General features: G+C 46.6%; 1 protein-coding gene and 1 pseudogene across 1 annotated transcript in view; both read left to right on the top strand.

Annotated features, from left to right (window-relative positions):
* LOC116740472 (kinesin-like protein KIF16B) overlaps nt 1–18558 on the top strand; it is a 292307-nt gene that overhangs the window by 185011 nt on the left and 88738 nt on the right. The window contains exons 20-22 of the mRNA XM_032606120.1: nt 3252–3404; nt 5306–5402; nt 6132–6182. Of these exons, the coding sequence (XP_032462011.1) occupies nt 3252–3404; nt 5306–5402; nt 6132–6182 (301 nt within the window). The remainder of the gene's footprint in view (nt 1–3251; nt 3405–5305; nt 5403–6131; nt 6183–18558) is intronic.
* LOC116740473 lies at nt 8774–9522 on the top strand (annotated as a pseudogene).

Genomic DNA, 18558 nt, shown 5'->3' with positions numbered 1-18558 from the left:
TTAATATTTGATAAACAGGGAAGACTGAGAAAGCTTCCAGCCGGATTCCCCCTCCCTCCTTCGCTGCTCTCCCCAAACCCCATTCCCTTTCGTTGACTCCTTTTCCCTCTGCCGCCCTTTCCCTCCCCTTCCTCCCTCTCCCCCCCACCCCATGTCTTCTCTGGGACCTTGACCAGCACTTGTTCACAGGTTCCATAAACACTGATTTCCACACCTGGCAGCGAACTTAAAAACACCCCTCCCCCCACCCCTGCTGATTCTCAGTGTTTGAGAATCCAGAGGGACACCTCAGGATTCTGTATTAAAAACTAAACAAGCAAAGCTCTCTAGATGTTCCAAACATGGTGGTCTATCCAGGCATGTTAGGTCATGATTCTCTGATATTATTTTCGATGTTGTGAACTAGGGAGTAGCGCTGTTTTCATGATAAAGGAAGAATATTTCTCTTCCTCTACCTGGTGCCTGTCACCTTGCTTCCCAGAGGTAGGATCTCAAGACAAATAAATACATGAACTGGGGGATGCTTTTTCTGCTAACCCTGCAGACGCGATGCCAAGACTCAGAGAGACTGGCGGCCGCCTATTGTGCAGACGTCATCGGATTTGGTGTCCTGCAAGGGGGCTTTGTGCCCTTCCCAACCCCTTCCTGCCCTGCTGGCCTTGGGCAGGCTCTTCCATCTTGGGGCCGCAGTGTCCTTACCCTCATGAGGAGGGCATGGGCCTGTGTATTTTCTTTAGTTCCAGACCCTTTGGTCCATTGAGATCTTAACTGAAGCCCAGGTTACGGGGGCCTGGAATGCTTCCCCCTCCCCAGGAGCCCTCTCCTCACAGCACCTCCCGAGGGGCTGCAGCAGAAGCCCGGAGTGCTGGCCTCTAGGAGCCCAGCTTGACATTGGCAGAGGCCTGGGATCCATGCTGATGACGAGGCAAGACCTACTGGGAGGTGTTGCCTGAGCCCCTGTCCACCATCTTGCCTGAAAAGGTCAGGACAGCCTCCTTTCAAACAATCTGCTTAAACTGGATTCTGTTTACCAAGCTCTCCAGTAATCCCCCCAGGCAAAACAGTGACAGGTGACAATCGAAAACCATAATGCTGTGACTTCAGAGAAATAGGTCTGTGGTTTAAGAAAATGATTGTAGGTACCTTATGTAAATGATATTGCTGGACAAAGCTCCAGCCCTAGGAAATTTATAGCAGTGGAGGGCACGCTCTCTATTTGTATCCTGCTCTGTGCAGTGAGAATGCAGCAGGGGCTTGAAGCCTGATGTCCTGGCTTTTGTCAACCGGCTTCGCTCCCTGGCCATTTAGTATTAATACTCGATTATAGTGGATACACTGTAATGATTTCCCAATGTCAGCTTTTCTCCAGAAGCCACGCAAAGGAGGTTTTTAGCTTCCTGTGTTTTGATGGAGTAGACTTTGCAAAGCCCTACTTCAGGCCAGCAAATTTTGAGCGCTTTGCTCTGGCTTTGATGGTCCTGCAGCTTTCTGGGGGTACTGGTGTTGTGTCTTACTATCTCTCTGGGTTCTCATGGCTGAGCCAGGGCCCGCTGTGCACCCTGAATTTGATAAGTGCCAAATATCAAATTCACGTGGAGCCAGATTGGACCAACGGTGCACTTGGCTTTCCCTGTCAGCTTGCTTTGTGAGTGAGATTTAATCATTTTCTTTCTTCTTTCTCCTTGATGGTTGATGGGACAAGTGTCAGGCAGTTAGAAAGTGGTAGAGTTGCATCTCGAATCCAGCTTGTGCCCACTTTGTCCTCCTGTCTGCTGACGACAGAGCCACTGCTGGGCAGACCAGTTCTTCTCGTGTGCTGCGACCCTTTCCATGCAAGGCCCTGCTGTCCCTCGCCATGTATAGAAATCCTGCTCAGCCTTCAGGGTCCCACTGGCGCCTCTTTGCTGTGTGGAGTCCTTCCCATTGCCCAGCCCTGAAGGATGTCTTTGAACAACTCCGTAGGCATCATCTTAATTACAAACATTGGCCACCACCTACTTGCATTGGCTCATTTTCCTTACCATCTTTGAGATTCTGTGTTAACCTTGTTCCCTGGTTCTTTGCCCACCACCTGGCCCCTGACATCACTTCTCTGTGCTCAGTCCTTCCTCCTTCAAGAATACTGCGTGCTCTGCAGTCTGGTGCTCAGTAATCAGTAGACAGATGAAAGGCTGAGTTCAGCTGGGCATTGTCTCCCGTGGACCCAGGAGCTCCTACCCTGGTGATCCCATAATCACATTTCCGAGAGCCAAGACCTTGGATTTCACGTTCAGAATAGAGCAGTCAAATCACTGCTGGCGACACCAGAGAGCTGGCAGTGTTGTGGCGTGTCAGCATTTGAAACCAGACTCTCTGAATTTTGGACCTAAAGGAATTTGGAGAGACTAGTTGACTCTCTCATTTGATACATGAAGAAATTGAGACCCAGCTGTCATTAACAGTGAGTGGGCTGCAGCCCCTAGATGGTTCTGTGGGCCAAATTTACTGGCAAGTTTGGCCCTCTAGCCTGATGGCCTTGGATTCAGTCGTGCCTGGGCCAGTGGGAGACCAGCCATACACACAGTCGACCTTACATTAGACGTATCATCTGTCGTTGGAAATAAATGTTTGGTTCCACAGCTCATGGTTTATATTATTTCTCTAGATACTCAGCCTGCTTTCCTAGGTCTCTCTCGCCTGTTTCTGTTTTCCACACCCACTGCCTTAGCCAAAGCGGATTCCTGGTTTTTGTGGCTTAGTCCCTTTGTTTCTGCACCTGGAAAACCACCCACTGTCATTTCCAAATGCCAAATTCCCACTGGCCCGTGAAGACTCAACTTAGAACTGCCTTGACCATGAAGGTTCTCCTAGATTGGCAGTTTTAAAGAATTCTTTAAAGCAGAGATCTCTTTTGTCAAATAGAAATACTTATTGGGATCTGATATGTAGGCTACAACCAACTGTTTTGTTGAAGCTGGGTTTGGGACTCAGAATCCTGCACATCTAGCTCTGAGGATTTGCTGAGCACAGTGGGAATATCTTTGCCCTTGATGGTAGAACTCTCTCCAACTTTTGGGTGCCTGTAGCACTTGTCCTGCACCGCTCTCGTGGCCTATTATCACCTTATACCTTGTCTTATAGGTATGTGGTACCTTTTCTACTGGAAGGTAAAGCTCTTTGCACAGTTTTGGTCTGGATCTCCCATGGTTTCTAGGGAAGATTCTCAGGAGATACTGTTAATGAGTGAATTCACATAACTTCCATCTCTGTAGGTTAGAACATGAAATCCAGCAGTTGAAGCAGAAGATCTGTGAGGTCGATGGTGTTCAAAAAGGGCATCGTGGGACCTTGGAGGGAACACCTGCTTCTTCCAGCTTGCCATCTAGTGCTGAAAAGTCTTACCTGGTCCCCCTGATGGATGCCAGGTACTGGACATTAGACTGATGGCATGCCTATTTCTGATGTGATTTAATGACTCACAGTACCTTATATTGGCCAGTTTGCATATGGAGGGCTCTATCAAAGGTGATAAGCAGTACTTGTCCCCACGACACGCCTTGTCCTGATCAGCTGCTGCCTGGCCCGTGGTGGGGTGAGATGTCATTTAAAGGGCCCAAGACCTGAGACCTGACCAGCCAAATCTAAGGAATACTGGTGCAAGGAGTTTGTGTGAGAAGGTAGAATTAAAAGGTTCAGGGAAACCAGTTCCTCCACAAAGAAGTGATACAAGGCTAGGTTGAGAGGAACAAAGTAGAGTTAATTGAATTGTACCAAGAAGGACCTTGTGCTGACAAATAATTTATAGAAGCCATAGATTACAAATAGATGAAGTCTGTCACAAAGACTGTACCAGTATATTCAGAATGATCACGAATAGCATAAGTACAAATCTGATGTTACTGTAGGAAAATGATTTTCAACTTGGGTGGCATCATGAATTGCCCTGTGGCTTAGAGCCCTCAGATAAATCAACCTAATCATTCTTTGCCTATAAGAAAATTGACTATTTTTCTCAACTCCATCTACGTCATGGGGACATTTCAAATTGGACAGTCCTGAGCCCTGGCTAGTAGGAGTTAGGTATTCAGATATCAAAATGTACTCAGAGTGGCATGAGCCTCGATGGTCCTTTAAATCTAGGTCTGCATCTTCTGTGGTGCTCATTTAAAATTTAAGGTCCAGGGAGATTTGTTTCTAAGTGGCCTTGGTTCAGATTCAGTTGCATATGATTTTCTTTACTGAAATACTGAAAGGTAAATACTGCATTTTATTACCCTAGCTCCATTCTTTGGGGCTGTTTTACCTGTAATATTAATCTCTTTACCCAGCATATCAGAAAGTCATTTAGCCATGGTCAGTAGTACAGAAATGTGTGTAGGATTTTGCATGGGCTTAGAAAGACGCAACCAGATTTTTTATTTTTTAGTGTGCTAAGATGTAAACATGCAAAACACTTCATTTAAAATAATCCGTCTAATTCATTGTCTGTAGAACTGGGGCAGGGAGCCTAGAACTGAGAAAGCCTTGCCTTTGGGCGGCCTGAGCCACTAGAAAGATTTTGATGGAACCCAAATTCTCTCTTTCCCGGGTTCCTCTGGGTGGATGGCTGTACTTCACACAGTTTCCCCTGTATCGTATTGGGTACCAGCTGTTTTCCCTGTATCGTATGGGGTACCAGGCATTCGGTTGACAGCTCTTTCTGGCTTCAGCCATCTTGACCCTTCACCAGGCATTTTGGAAGGTCTAGAGACCTTTAAAATGTGGTGTCTCATGGCCGGGTGCAGAGACAAGACAGAGCAGGAATGATGTGAGACGTTGTTCCATCCAATAGTGAAGGTCTGTGGAGAGTGCATCTACTTTTTGTTTTTCCTTTTAATCCTCTGAAATGACTTTGTGTTTTGTGAGAAATAAGAATCATCGTTTTCTGTGTGAGGAAACGGAGGCTCGGTGAATGAAGTGTTGGGTAGTGATGCCTTCTGAGACCGCAGAGTCATCTGGAACCCGAGTCTGCGACTCTCCCCTGTCCAGCAGCAGAGGTTCCGCTCAGGACATAGGGAGGGATTTGGATGGGATCACTGAGTCTCCCTTCTGTTCCCAAGATTCGGTTATTCGTCCAGGCCTCTCTTGTTTGGGGAAAACCCAGATAGTAAACACATGGCATTAGATTTCTTCGAAAGTTGACAAATGGTCCAGATCCTGAGTTGTGATTACATTTGGCATTTAGAACGAGAAGGTTCCCAGCCGCAAAGGGCATGGTAACGAAAAGATCTCAGAATGCCCTGTGTGGTTACAAGCAGTCATGGACCCCCATCTCTTTTGCTTCCAGGATCAGTGCTTACATTGAAGAAGAAGTCCAGAGGCGCCTTCAGGATCTGCACCGTGTGGTTGGCGATGGCAACGGTGCACCTGCCGAGACCGTGAAGGTGAGTGAAGGAGCAGGTGATCTGGTTATTCGTCTTCAAGATGACCTTTCAGTAAGGAGCAGGGGGTGGGGTGGGGGGTGGGGGGTCTTTTATGTACTGTTTCTCAGAAAATTGAGATGCAAAATGTTGTAGAAATATTAAATATTGCTCAGGTGGAACTTAACAGTTTATAAATCGTGTTAATTCAAGAATAACTTTATTTAAAAATTTTGAACTTCTGGGGGAAATTCTTAAGTGAATATGAAGTTTCCTGAAGTGCTTTATTTACCTTGTTTGATTTATAAAAATTCTACACATAACACCTTTCTGTTTTCTCCAAAAATATAATCAATTTCCATAAGTATTTAAATTCACTCGATAAATTATCCCAAGTAGAAATATAATTTTGCCTTTGAGAAAATACATACTTGTGACAAGCTGATTTTTATCAAAATAAAGTCATTTCATTTCTACCCTGCAAATTAAGAAGTGTCCTGAGGAAATTTGCCTTTAAAATTGTTCTTCGAATTTTAAGATTAGGAATAAATGGTTCAGTTCCCTTACAGGCAGATGTATCGATAGAGGCCCGTTTATCTTGGGAATATAAATTCTCAAGAAGAGTTGTCATCGTGGAATGACAAGTATGTTTCCTTAGAATTTTGTTCTCATAAATATTGTAATCAAATCATTTTTTTCCCTCTTTATGAACATGCTATAATTTAATATAGACGGCTTTTATTTTCTTTTCAGGATAATGAGAAACTTCACAATGGCACCATTCAACGTAAGCTAAAATATGAGGTAGGTAATGACTTTTCAGGTTGATAGGGTTGCCTTAAATTACAGCATGCTTGTGTGATTAAATTTTCTTAATGTTTAGTTGCGTAATTAGAATTTCAAGGTCCCAGTGAGATTAATGGCTAATAAGCAAGGCAAGCTATTATATGACTTAAAATTAAATAGAATCCCGCTGGTTGCAAACTGCTTGATTTATTTATTGTTAGGTTTTTTGGTGTTGTTTTTTTCTTTTTGCAAACTACTTTGGCTTTGTTTGAATGGCGTGTAGCTGTGGTGGAGGCCCTTTGCCCAGTTTTTCATTCGTAGCAGTATCCTTTCCCTTGGTCTGCATTTAAAAGATTGAATTATATAATCAGAATCAGTTAGGGGGTTTGGAAATGAAACTGGGTACTTCTTGAGGTTTTAGAAACCCTGCGTGTTTTATCGACTGCATTGGCAACGGTGCAGAGGAAATACTCTTGGTTGGGTAGCTTATTTCTCTGGTGGGTTGTCAAACCAAGGTTTGTTTGGGCATACGATTTGTAAGGCTTTATCTGTATTTTCCTCCGCTGAGGGACTTGTCCTTACATACACTCCTAAATTAAAAAGCAAAGAAGCAAAACTACAAGGTGGTGGAAATCTTACATCACTGAACAGAGAGAGCAGCGGAGGGGTGGGTGTCCCATGGGAGACTGGCCACCACCTTGCCCTCCATCCCAACCATCCAGGAATGACACTGTCTTCCTGTGGACTTCCCTTTCCTCAGCAGGTGACCTTGTGAAGAGAAGGACATTGCCTTTCATTTCTTTGTGTCCACTTGCCTGGTCTGTTGCAGGCTGGCAGTGAACCTTTCATGGTGCTGGTTTGTAGATATCATTATGACCATCTCAGGGGGGCAGTTATAATGAAGGATTCCAGTGAAACAAACCAAGAGGCCAGAGAAGCATGCATGAAGTTGGAATACTTGTCAGTTTCTGATTTGCATTGTCTGCCCCGATTACTCTTACTTGCCCATTAGAAAATTGCATCAAAGGTCTTAGGGTCTATTTTAGAGTAAATAAAATACTAGACCAAAAAATGGATACTGTGGATCAATCCCTACAACGTATTTTGATCAAAATAGCTGGCGACTTATAAGATATGAAATACGGAAATCGATGCTTTGTGTGTGAATCAGGTCCTCTATTCTGAAATCATGAATCAGTCAACACGAATGGCTTAGGCTTTCGATTGAGCCTCTGCATTAATCCACACGATGAAACCAATGCCCGCAAGAATCTTCATGTGGAAAAGAATCGCAAAAGGTGCCACAGCCCCATTTCACCTATTTTTGACAGAAGAGCTGTCTTGCCCCGTTGCTGTCCAAAGAAGTCACTGACGCCCCCGGCCGAGAGGAGAGGAGGAAGGTAGACCAGAACCACCACTGGATCCGGCCCGCGACCCGAAGCATCTCAGGTCCCTCTGCCCCCTCCTCAGCGCCAGGCAGAGGGGCCCGCCAGTGGGGGTCTCAGCCCTCGGAGCCCGAGCCGTCGCACAGCAGCTATTGTAACAGGGGCGGCTCTCAACCAGAACACGTCGATCTAACTAAAATCTCTTTTCTTAGCGAAAGCAGCACGAGCGGTGAGGGACATTTTCAGGGTGAGTCAGAAAATTTCAGTGAACCGACGACCCCTGAAGGTGAACACAGCCCGGGGGTCATGTCCAGCTGGACTTGGCTGCAGTGCGCATCCCAGGAAGTGTCCGTGGACAGCGGGAGTGAGCAGACCAGGCAGAGCCAGCTCCTCTGCCTCGTTCTCTCTGAAAGTGTCTCAGGCCACAGCATCGCCCCCGAGGGCTCCGGCCTCCGAGCTCTGCCAGGAGCAGGAAGCCAGGGAAGAGGTGGTGGCCAAGGCAGTGAGCTCTCTGGGGTCACCCGTGAGTGTCAAGCCAGAGGGAAGCAGCGGGTTGGGATCTTTTTACCAGTGGGTCTCAGATCTTTACAGAGACACCAGTAGCCACCTGCTGCGGGCGGGCACACAGGGAACCTGTGGGACCGTGGGGGCTCGCCTCCCGTGCAGCAGCATTCATCGCAAGGCTGCCGTTTCTGAAGCTCTTACCCCTGGACACGCTCTTGGAGGCACCCGGGGTGTCACCAGAAGCTCATTCTTTTCCCGAAGAAGCTTAGGTTGGCAGCAGCAGGGAAGGGTCAGGGGCCGTCGGGCGGGCAGGGAGCCTGGTGCCCTACAGAGCCACAGCTGCTGACTTTCCAGGCTCCTCGCCAGGCTCCGTCTTCTGCCTGGAGGTGGAAGGTGTCAGAACGGGCTCTGTGCTTAAGCAGACGCTCGCGCGATTCCCAGACCAAATGCTGAAGCTTCCAGAGTGCCCTTTGAAAGGCTTCCTCGAGCTGGTGGCCGGTTCCCTACCAAGACTTCGGGCGACACGAGTGAGGCCCAGCGTGTGTACTGGCTCGCTGTCGCCAGCTGCACGGAGCCTGCCCCCTGGCCCGCGTGTGAGCTGCTGCTCCGCTCAGCCCTGTGTGCACTGGTTCTGAATCCCCCAGCCTCCGTGGGCCTGCTCCGCGCTCTGCCCCTCTCTGGGCTACAGGAGGTTCAGATCGGCTTTGGTGGGCAGAGCGTTTCACTCCTGGGCTCTGCAGAGTGTCTCCTGCTCACCGTGCTTACCTACAGCAGACACCTCTGTCAGTAGATGTGCTGGGACCTCCTGTGTGTCCTGACGTCCGAGGCCGATGCCGCCGCCTGCGCCAGCCATCCTTTGTTCCAGCAAGATCTGGTCCAGCTTTCCCTTGATTGGAAGGCAGAAATCCCTGATTTAGTTTTGGTGAACGGAGTTCAGTTGTCATCCAGGTTCCAGAATACCCTGGTCGACCTGATTTATTTCCTTCACGGAAACCTGGACGTGGACGCCCCGTCTCTGGTGGAGGTTCAGCTCTTGCTGTACACGACGGTCAGAGTCGAGGGTGGCTCTGGCCCAGGCCACTGCTAGCCGCTGGTCCTTCTCAACACCCACGTCGCCCCGGTGAGGGAAGACCGCGTGTTCTATCCTCAGAGCGGCTCTCCGAGCTCGCTGCCTCCAGGGACTCGGTTTGACGTGGTCAGGTGCCGAGCTTTAAGTGAGTTCAGGTGTCGTCTTGTCCCAGAGATGAAAACAGCATCCACCATCGAACTCGTCTTCTTCCCGAAACTCACACCCATCAGATTCAGGAAGCAGTGCCGCCCAGCACCCTCAGGAAGCCCAGAATGTTCAGCTGTGCACCGGCACCTTGTGTCCGGGGGGCGGCCGCAATGTGGCCCCTGAGGTCTGGAAACCGACCCTCACCTCTCAGGATGAGGCTCTGTGGCTAATCGCACACTTGACAAGGCTCTAGGGAGGAGACCTGTGAAAATACTCCACGTATTTTTTGAGATCTTTCATAAAATAAAGATGATGAAAGTCATCCAGGGCTATGTCTATCTTAGTGTAGCTAACTGATTTGAAACTGGAAAAATGCAGGCCTCTATAAATTGAACATGTAAATATTTTAAATATCGCCACTGAACTAAAAATAGGTGATAGTAGAGCACTGATGAAATGTCTTTATCACCACCTTGCTTCACTTTCTTGAACGTCAGCCTTGTAAATCGGGTCCTCATTATTTGTGAGGCGCTGGAAGCATTTCACATTGTGCTCATGTCGACCTGTGCTTATGTGCCTTGGAGTCTATTTCTGCTGGACACTGGCAGGCGGATTTGTGCTGCCTGAAAAGGTGTCTGTCTGGTCTGGCAGTGACCCTCTCGACGTCCTCCGTGGGCCAAGGTTAGGACAGCTCTGCCGCAGAGCACGTTAGTGACGCATCAGGCTTCCCTGGGGGACCTGGGGGTTTACAGCACCCTCCCCTCCCTGTAACACGTAGGATGTAGGCAGCGCCCCGCCCTGTGGGGCCTTCTTCAGGGCATTGCCTTTTCCCTCCTCCCTTCAGACTCTGGACTGTTCCTTTCCAGCCTGTGACATCAGCTCCTCCCTCGTTGGCTTAGCTTTGACTGCCCTTCCCCTGGGCCACATGCCCCCAGTGTGCCAGGCCTTCCTCTGAGCTTTGGTGGTCCTCCCCTAGAGAGACTCTTAGCCCCGGTGTAACTTCCCAGGCTGCCGTGCGCTATCTTATCAGATAGAGACCACGTCGATGGCATCCAGCGCTTCCCTGGCGGCCCTCCCGCCTGCCTCTCAGCTGGCTCACCCTCCTTCACCTCCGACCACGGGAGCCCGCTGGCCTCGCTTCTGAGAGCAACTCATGGCCGTGTCGGCCTCAGGTCGGGCTCCTCTCCCCACCGGTACCACCCAGGAGCCGGCTGCCCTCCTCCTGGAAAGAGGCTTGAAGCTGGGCTCTTCAGAAATCTCTCCCTTCTCTGGTTGACCCCTTCCTTTGCCTGCGCTGCTGTTCACATTCCTGTGTGGAGTCGGGTTACACGTTTTGTACTGGTGTTTTACTGCATCTGACCCTGGGTTGCTCTGCGCACCTTCTCCTGTTTCTCAGGTATGAATGTCCTGCTAGCTTCCAGAGTCTCAGGAGGAAAGGGGCCACCTCCCCCTGGCCCTGTCCTTCACTTCAGCCAGGGTCACGGCAGCTGCGCTGCAGTGCGTCCGCGCTTAGCGACTCGGCCGTTCCGCTAAGGCCTTCATTTTAGCCTGGCCTGCAGGGGCCACTTTGTGTTCTGGTCAGATATTTACATAACGTGCAGTATAATGTAGCTCCCCTCACTTCTGTTCCTCGTCCGTGATAGGGCCAGTGCCAGGGCTGACCCTTCCGGGGACTGTCCGTCTCCCTTTGGTCAGGAAATGCAGGTCTTCCCTCTGTTCCCCATCAGCGCCGACAACAAGCTACTGAACTTGCTCCAAGTTTCCAGCCTTGGTTTTCCTCTCCCCAGGTTCTGGGGAAGTGAGCGGGGAGAGAGGCAGGACCCGGGAGAGTGCATCAGGGTCCACACTGCTGGCCGCAGCCTGGTTTGCGGTGGCCAAGCGGAGCTTTTTGTCTTTTTGAGGCGGTAGAATTCAAATGTTTTTACCTTTTCACGTGGAGCCTGTTTTTACCTCTTCAGCAACACCCTCCACCCCCGATACACACAGACACACACACACACACACACACCCTATTGCCTTACACATGGAGGCTTTTGAGTCTGTGGTAAGGACATTATTACAATTAGTTAGCTTGTCACATGCTTGGCTGGTGGATCTTCTACCACAGAAAAAATTTCCAAAATGAACCACAATAGTCTTCTAATATCTTATCAATAATATTTCCCCTAATTTAAATTGAGTATTTTCTCGTGTGTTCTTGATAAGAACGGAATGAATGATCATGAAGAGAGGAGAGAGTGGAGTTTAAGATGTCAGCAGAGGGATGCCTTGGTTGGAAAGGAAACAGTACATAAGCAGTCCAGAATTTTAACAGAGTGGTACGTAGTAGACAGACCTGCTCGTCCTCACAGGTAAAGAAGCAGAATCCTACTGTGTTATCGATGATGTTCTTTAATATTGTCCGTAGATGGAGCACGCAGCGAAAGTGGGCATTGCATACAGATCATATTATCGGTTATGACTTGTTCAGTCTGCTTTATGGTCCAAGTGGCCCGAGATGAGGGCTGCATTCTGCTCTTACTACAAAACAGAAGCAGCCGCCTCTGGGCAGTTCAGATTTCACGTGTCACTTCTTTTCACCTAAGCATACTTTTTACCTTGAGATCAAATACGGTCCTGATACGAGAATTTGATTTGCCACCATGAAGTGAGTATTAAGGTGGTCGTGATGCCTGGAGAAGCCAGTGGAGTGGTGTGCGTGCCCTTGTCCTCCGTGGCTTCAGTCCTAGGGCCTCTCTGGCTCACGGGGTCCCTCTCTGGGGTTCTGAGCCAGGACACTGCTGCGGCAGAGCAGGGGTGGCAGCCTCAGCGTCCAGCCTGAAGTACCGTCTTCTCAGTTGTAACGAGTTCCTGTATCAGAAAGAAACAGGTTCATACACACTTTATTATGTGGCATCTTGCACTGTCGTAGTATAGGCGTAAGCGTTCACATGGCGGAGCTTGTTAATGCGTTCTAGACAATACCTCTTTGAGGCCTTTTGAAACAGTGATTTCATCTGAATTTGATTAAAATCCATTTTGCTCACAGCTGCCTGTTGTGCAGACTTGTGGTTGGCAGGGTGAATTTATTTCGTCTTTGTTGAAAAACATTTCAAAACAGTTTGTCTCCCTGTTATCATTACTTAAAAAAATGTGTGTGCATCCTTTGGAGAGAATGCTTACGCCTTCCAGTGGTAGTAATTACAGTAATTTTTATTTACATTCTTTAGATGAGTGATGAATTACAGTTTTGAATGATAAATAGATTAGAGCACTTTTATTAATGCTTCTCAGATAGTCTTGTTGGACAGACCAGTTTCTAATGAGGTCGTCTTGTTAATTTAGTTACACAGCTTCCACTATTCACTTTAGTTGATACTGCTTCCTTCCTTAACGTATCTTTTGTGATGTCATATCAGTCAGCTGTTGCCAAATAGCAAGCAACCCTCAAAATTTTAGTGACATACCAAAAAAAAGCTTTTATTTCTCACTAATGGTTTCCAAGTAAATCGAGGCAGCTCTGCTTTAGGCTAAGGTCATCTGCAGGTCAGCTAGTTTGGTCTGCACCACCTGCCTCATTTTGGATCTACGTGGAAGGGGCAGTGGCCGTATCATGTCGATGACAGAAGCACGAAAAGGCAACCGTGCGTCATGTCTGCTAACATCCCCTCGGCCAACGCAAGTGACACATGCAAGTCCAAAGTCAAGGGGCAAAAGGCAGCGCACACTCCATTCACCACGAAGCCATGGCAAGAATATCTGCTCCTCGTCCTACGGCTACAAGGGAGAGAGAATTGGGACCACACCCAGATGCATTGGGTCAGGGTTCCCAAGGTTCTAGTGAAGATAAATTCAGATAAAACCTGTAGGACCTCTCCCTTATGGAAGTAGAGTCCTAGTTACTAGTTGAACTTATTTTCCAGTTCAGTCTTTGCTTGACACCTCCACAGGCTGCTCATCACCTGCCTCTGAAGCAGTGTATCCATTGGGATCTGCTCTCGTTGTTAGACCGTCGTTTCCATAATCTTCCTTAGTGTGACCTCCATCTGCAGTCCGTCCGCCTGTGGCGCCCTCAGTCACAGAGTAGAACAAGTCTGTTTCACAACTGTGTTATATCACAGCCCTTCCAAGAACACAGTGCATTCTCTCTCACCTCCTCGGGGTTTTCTTCTTTTTTTTTTTTTTGCGGTACACGGGCCTCTCACTGTTGTGGCCTCTCCCGTTGCGGAGCACAGGCTCCGGATGCGCAGGCTCAGCGGCCATGGCTCACGGGCCCAGCCACCCCGCGGCATGTGGGATCTTCCCGGACCGGGGCACGAACCTGCGTCCCCTGCATTGGCAGGCGGACTCTCAACCACTGCGCCACCAGGGAAGCCCCAACGGGGTTTTCTTCTTTACCTCCAACACTCTTCGGTCCCCCTGCAGGTTCTTACAAAACACAGATTCCAAACCACCACCGTCCAATCTCTTTTTAAGGATGCATCCTTGTAATTTTTTTTTTTTTTTTTTTGCGTTATGCGGGCCTCTCACTGTTGTGGCCTCTCCCATTGCGGAGCACAGGCTCCAGACGCGCAGGCTCAGCGGCCCAGCCGCTCCACATGTGGGATCCTCCCGGACCGGGGCACGAACCTGCGTCCCCTGCATCGGCAGGCAGACTCTCAACCACTGCGCCACCAGGGAAGCCCTTTCCTTGTAATTTTTAAAAAACCTCCTTTATAAGGAATGGAACGGAATACCGTTGGTGAGAAGGAAAGAGATTCTATTATAAATCACTACTCACATTTTCTCCTTCTGCCATCTTGTTAAAACCTTCTGTTGCTGAAGATGCAGTGGACTACAGCTGTAACAGCCCTGACCACCCTTTATATTGTGGTTTACAGTGTGCAGAGTTCTTTCCTATGTATTGTTTCTTTGGAGCCCCACAGTGATCCTCCCAGGATGGGCGAATTGTTGTCGGTTTCCATTTTGTATCTTGAAAGGATCACTGATTGGGAATTGGAACTCAAACCCAGACCTTACTCCAGAATGTATGTTCTTTCCACAATGCCAGGGTCACCTTCTGGTCATGGTTATTCTTGACATTGCCTGAATACATTTTTTTGTTGTTGATTTGTTTTTTTCGTAGGAATGAATAATTGATTGGAAGAACTATTGATTTTTTTCTGACTTGTAATTTTTTTCTTGGAATTTGTAGACATTAAATATTATTTCTCTTTTTATGAGTTTTGTTTTTCAAGAATTGCCTTACAAGTTTCTTTGCAATTCCATCGTGTCTTCGTACGCCTTATGTCTCCTTTTTGCTCTCTACATTTTAGCTCTTACAGAAGAAAAGCCTGGGTATAATCATTGTGGCAGTACAGTACAGATAACCTTGTGTGCTCGAAGTTGCTCCTTTAGTTGGAAGATTAAACAATATGCTCTACAGAAACCTGATAAAGAGAATCTCCCCCAATCCCCTACCCCCACTTCAGTTTTGCCTGGACCTGAGAAATCAGTGCAGTTTGAACCAAAACTAGGGCTCAGCAGAAATCAGTGAGTGATGATGAGTGGTATTTTTCTTGGGTCATTAAAGACATTGTAGAAACAGGAGGGAGATCAGCTAGTTTTCCCTCCTCAGGTCCTCAACTGCCTAGACTCATGTTTGGTAACGAGAGCCACATGACAGCTACTGCCACATTCGTACTAGACCTGTTATTTAGTCTCTTTTTAAATCATCCATCTAACGATGGGTTATCCAGAGACAATGACCATTAAAGTTCTTTTTGGTCTAGAGAAAGATGGGAACATTTTTAATAGCTTCAGGCTGAAACATTCATCAGATCATTCAGTATTTCCAAGCCTTGAAACAATGTTGATCAATCAACTCAAATCTACATGGATGAAATAATCTACTTTTAGTGAGAATCACAGATTCGAATTTACTGGAAGGCCAGTAAACTCGGGATATTCCACAAGCATTTATATCCAACACAGTTTGTCATTTTCTGGGTAATTTATCCTTGATAACATATAGATACAGATACATATCAAAAGGAAAGAAATACTCCTTTATTTGAAAATCCACATTTCTGTTTCCTGACGTACATCTTTTAAACTCACTTTAAAATGAGATGCAGTTCATGGTGGTTCTACATGTCGGGCTGTTGTTAAGTCCTGACCCTGACCTGGAGCAGGTAGGTGTGCCACGTGTCTTAGCAAATCCAGGTCAGTTGTAGGTACTAAGCCTTCAAAGTTGGTGTGGGACTAGCCCCCGTCCCTTCACAGCACAGGCAGGCTTTGCCTTCTGGATGTCTTGGCTTTTTGCCACATTTGCAATGTACATCTGCTCACACAGGTTACCTTTATGCCCCATTTCCTGTGACATGGCTCATATTTGAGAAGGTGATGGGTCCTCACCCTCTCTGCCCCAGACCCCTATTTTCAAACTGCTGGGTCATAGTAGGTGCTTGATGCAAATAGCTCTAATTAGAACTATTACTGTGGCATGTGTGGTTGAAAAAAGAGGGATTAGAAATATGTGCTATGCTGGGAACAGAGAAAGGGGAATTACTAGTTTTTGCTAAATCTGATAAAAACCCAGGTTTGCCTGTATTTTAGAAGCAAAGCTTGGATATTTGGCTAAGAGATCAGACGGCCGTCCTGAGCCCTGACCTTGTCATGGTTAAATCATATACTGAATTCAGCCATCTGGTATGTAATTAGAGCATTTAGGGGAGAATGTTGATGACTCCCTTTGGAATCGGTTCACTTTGTGCCCTCTGCAGTGCCGACAGTGATCCTAGTGGATGTTAATGCTGCTTCCTATTAATTTTCTTAATTTGCTCCTTTTGAAGGAGACAGCCTGAGTTAGGAAGAGAAGATTCTAATCTGAATATTCAAAACGTAGCCAGTGTTCTGTCTGCTTCTTTAGGCTGAGGACTGGACTATAATATTTCCACACCACTGGAAAAATAGTGAATTTGTTGACACAGGACATTGTTTTGTTAAAAGCTATCAGAAAAATATTTCTCTGTATCTTATTTTAAAAGATTTTTTAAAATTATTTTTTAAAGAGGACCATTTTAAAAGTCTTTGTTGACTCTGTTACAGTATTGCTTCTGTTTTATGTTTCTGTTTTTCTGGCTGCGAGGCATGTGGGATCTTAGCTCTGCAACCAGGGATCGAGCCCACACACCCTGCACTGGAAGGCGAACTCTTAACCACTGGACCTCCAGGGAAGTCCCTAAAAGATATTTCTTATGTACAGGAATGTAATCCAAGTTACTAATTATGTACTTTTCCTTGACTTTTTATTTCTAAATAGAGCCACTCTGTGGTGCATTTGAAATTCCTTGACCTGTCCTACATATTTATCCAGACCTCCTGCGAGACGTGCTTCCAGACATACAGCCTTTCATGTTTCTTTACCTCCTAGCATGATGTGTCACCAGCTTCCCCTTCCAAGTTTAAGAATCTTTTTCGCTACATGTAGAGAAACTGTGGCTGATTCCAAAATAAATAATTCCATGGAAATTTAAAAACTCTCATAAATAATGGGATATATGATATAGCACACATTTGCTTGCCCACTGTAAATCTCAAGATATTCAAAATATAGCTCCTTTCAAATAAAAAATAAATTTAGGAGACATTTATGTTAGTTTTCCTTCCTGCCCAACATAAACATAGTTTAGGAGAACGTCAGGAACCTTTCACAGTATATCCTGAGAATTCGACATTTCTCATCAAATTGACTTCAGAACATAGTGTCTAAAAATTACGTTGCAGCAGTGATTTGGTGGAAGCACGTACTCTTAATTTTTCTCTATACTTTTGCTCAAATGTCTTCAGATCCCTGGCTTATTCTTCAGTTATTCATTTCTGCAGGTGTTCATTTCTCTACACCTGTTAATATTTAGTTAACTGTGAAATCAGTGAAATTGAAGTAAACTGTGGTCCCAGATGTTAGTGGGAACTCTGACAATATTTCTAATCCCCAATGTGCAAAATAATGAAGAGAAATATCCTCTTCTCAGCAATGGGTTCAGTTATTCTTCCCTGTCTGGTCCTGAATGGAGCAGTGGCTCTTGTGTACTACCCAGAACCGTTTCTTGAGGTACACGTGCATGTGCTGGGATGTAAAGGGCCGTCCTAGATTTAGGCGAACTACATAATAAGATCCAGTTTCTCCTAGGTAACTGGGCTCTATGTAATTCATATACCCAGTTAAATTATCAAAGGCAGTGATTTTTTTCTGTAAGGGATTTATAAGCCTATGCATCAAACAACTTTCTTTTCATTAGCAATTGATTTCACAATTATGCATTCTTAGAGAACTTTCTAGTCTTAAAATGCCTGTGTAATAACCAGACCATCAGTTACAGTCTTAACCCCCTTTGAAAGTTGACATATGAAAAAAGAAGATTAAGGTAGCGTTTGCTAACGTTAGTGTATAATCCATCTAGAGTAGAGAAACCTTGTCTTTGTTTAAAACTTAATGCAGTTGAGAAAAACTAAAGGTCTTAGAAGTTACAGATACTTTGTCAAAGTTACTTTGTATTCCCAGGACCTGGCCCTGTGTATGGTCCATAGCTGGCGCTCAGTAAAAGACATCGATGTTTGATTGTATATCCTAAGGGCGCCTATAGGGAAAGGTGTTTAGAAAGTTAAGTCTCCACTGCTTGGTTAACAGTGTACCTGGGCAGTTTTGACTGTAGTTCTTCCTCAGAGAAGTTCACAGTATTTGGATAGCAATATCTGTATATATGTTTTTCACTCAGTGACCCCCATCATAACTTTCTCATCCTGCTGTAGTTAACTTGTCCCACAGGGCGGGACACGGCCTTGGTCACAGTTGGGTTCCTGCCACATAGAGGAGATTTGGGAAACATCGTGCCCATTTTCACTGACGACAAAATGGAGGTTCAGAGAGGGTGGGTGACTATCCGTCAGAGACCAGCTCCGAAAGCTCGGATTGAATTCTGAGTCTCCTCCAGGTGACGGCCATGTGGAATCCAAGTCCCTCTTCTGCAATTGCTTCAGGGAAGCAGACAGTGGTGGAGAATCCACCAAGTGTGTAAAACATGTTGGTATTGTCCTCTGCACCTTGTTGAGAACCGATAAACACATGTGGTAACACACTGTTCCTAATCGATTGGAGGGGAACAGTTTTTTCCCTCCCTCTCTCCCCATCCCCCCCTCCTCTCTGCACCTGCTCTGTGCCAAACATCGGCCCAGGTATGTCTTTACTTTCCTCAGTGAGCTAAAGGTTTATAGCAAGGGCACCCTTTCTTCTGCCAGAATGAGCCTTCTCTTCCTCCTGGAAAACTCC

The sequence above is a fragment of the Phocoena sinus genome, chromosome 15, assembly GCF_008692025.1.
Source record: "Phocoena sinus isolate mPhoSin1 chromosome 15, mPhoSin1.pri, whole genome shotgun sequence".
Classification (NCBI taxonomy): domain Eukaryota; kingdom Metazoa; phylum Chordata; class Mammalia; order Artiodactyla; family Phocoenidae; genus Phocoena; species Phocoena sinus.
The sequence above is the reverse complement of the archived record's forward strand: the minus strand, read 5'-3'. Positions and strand labels throughout refer to the sequence as shown.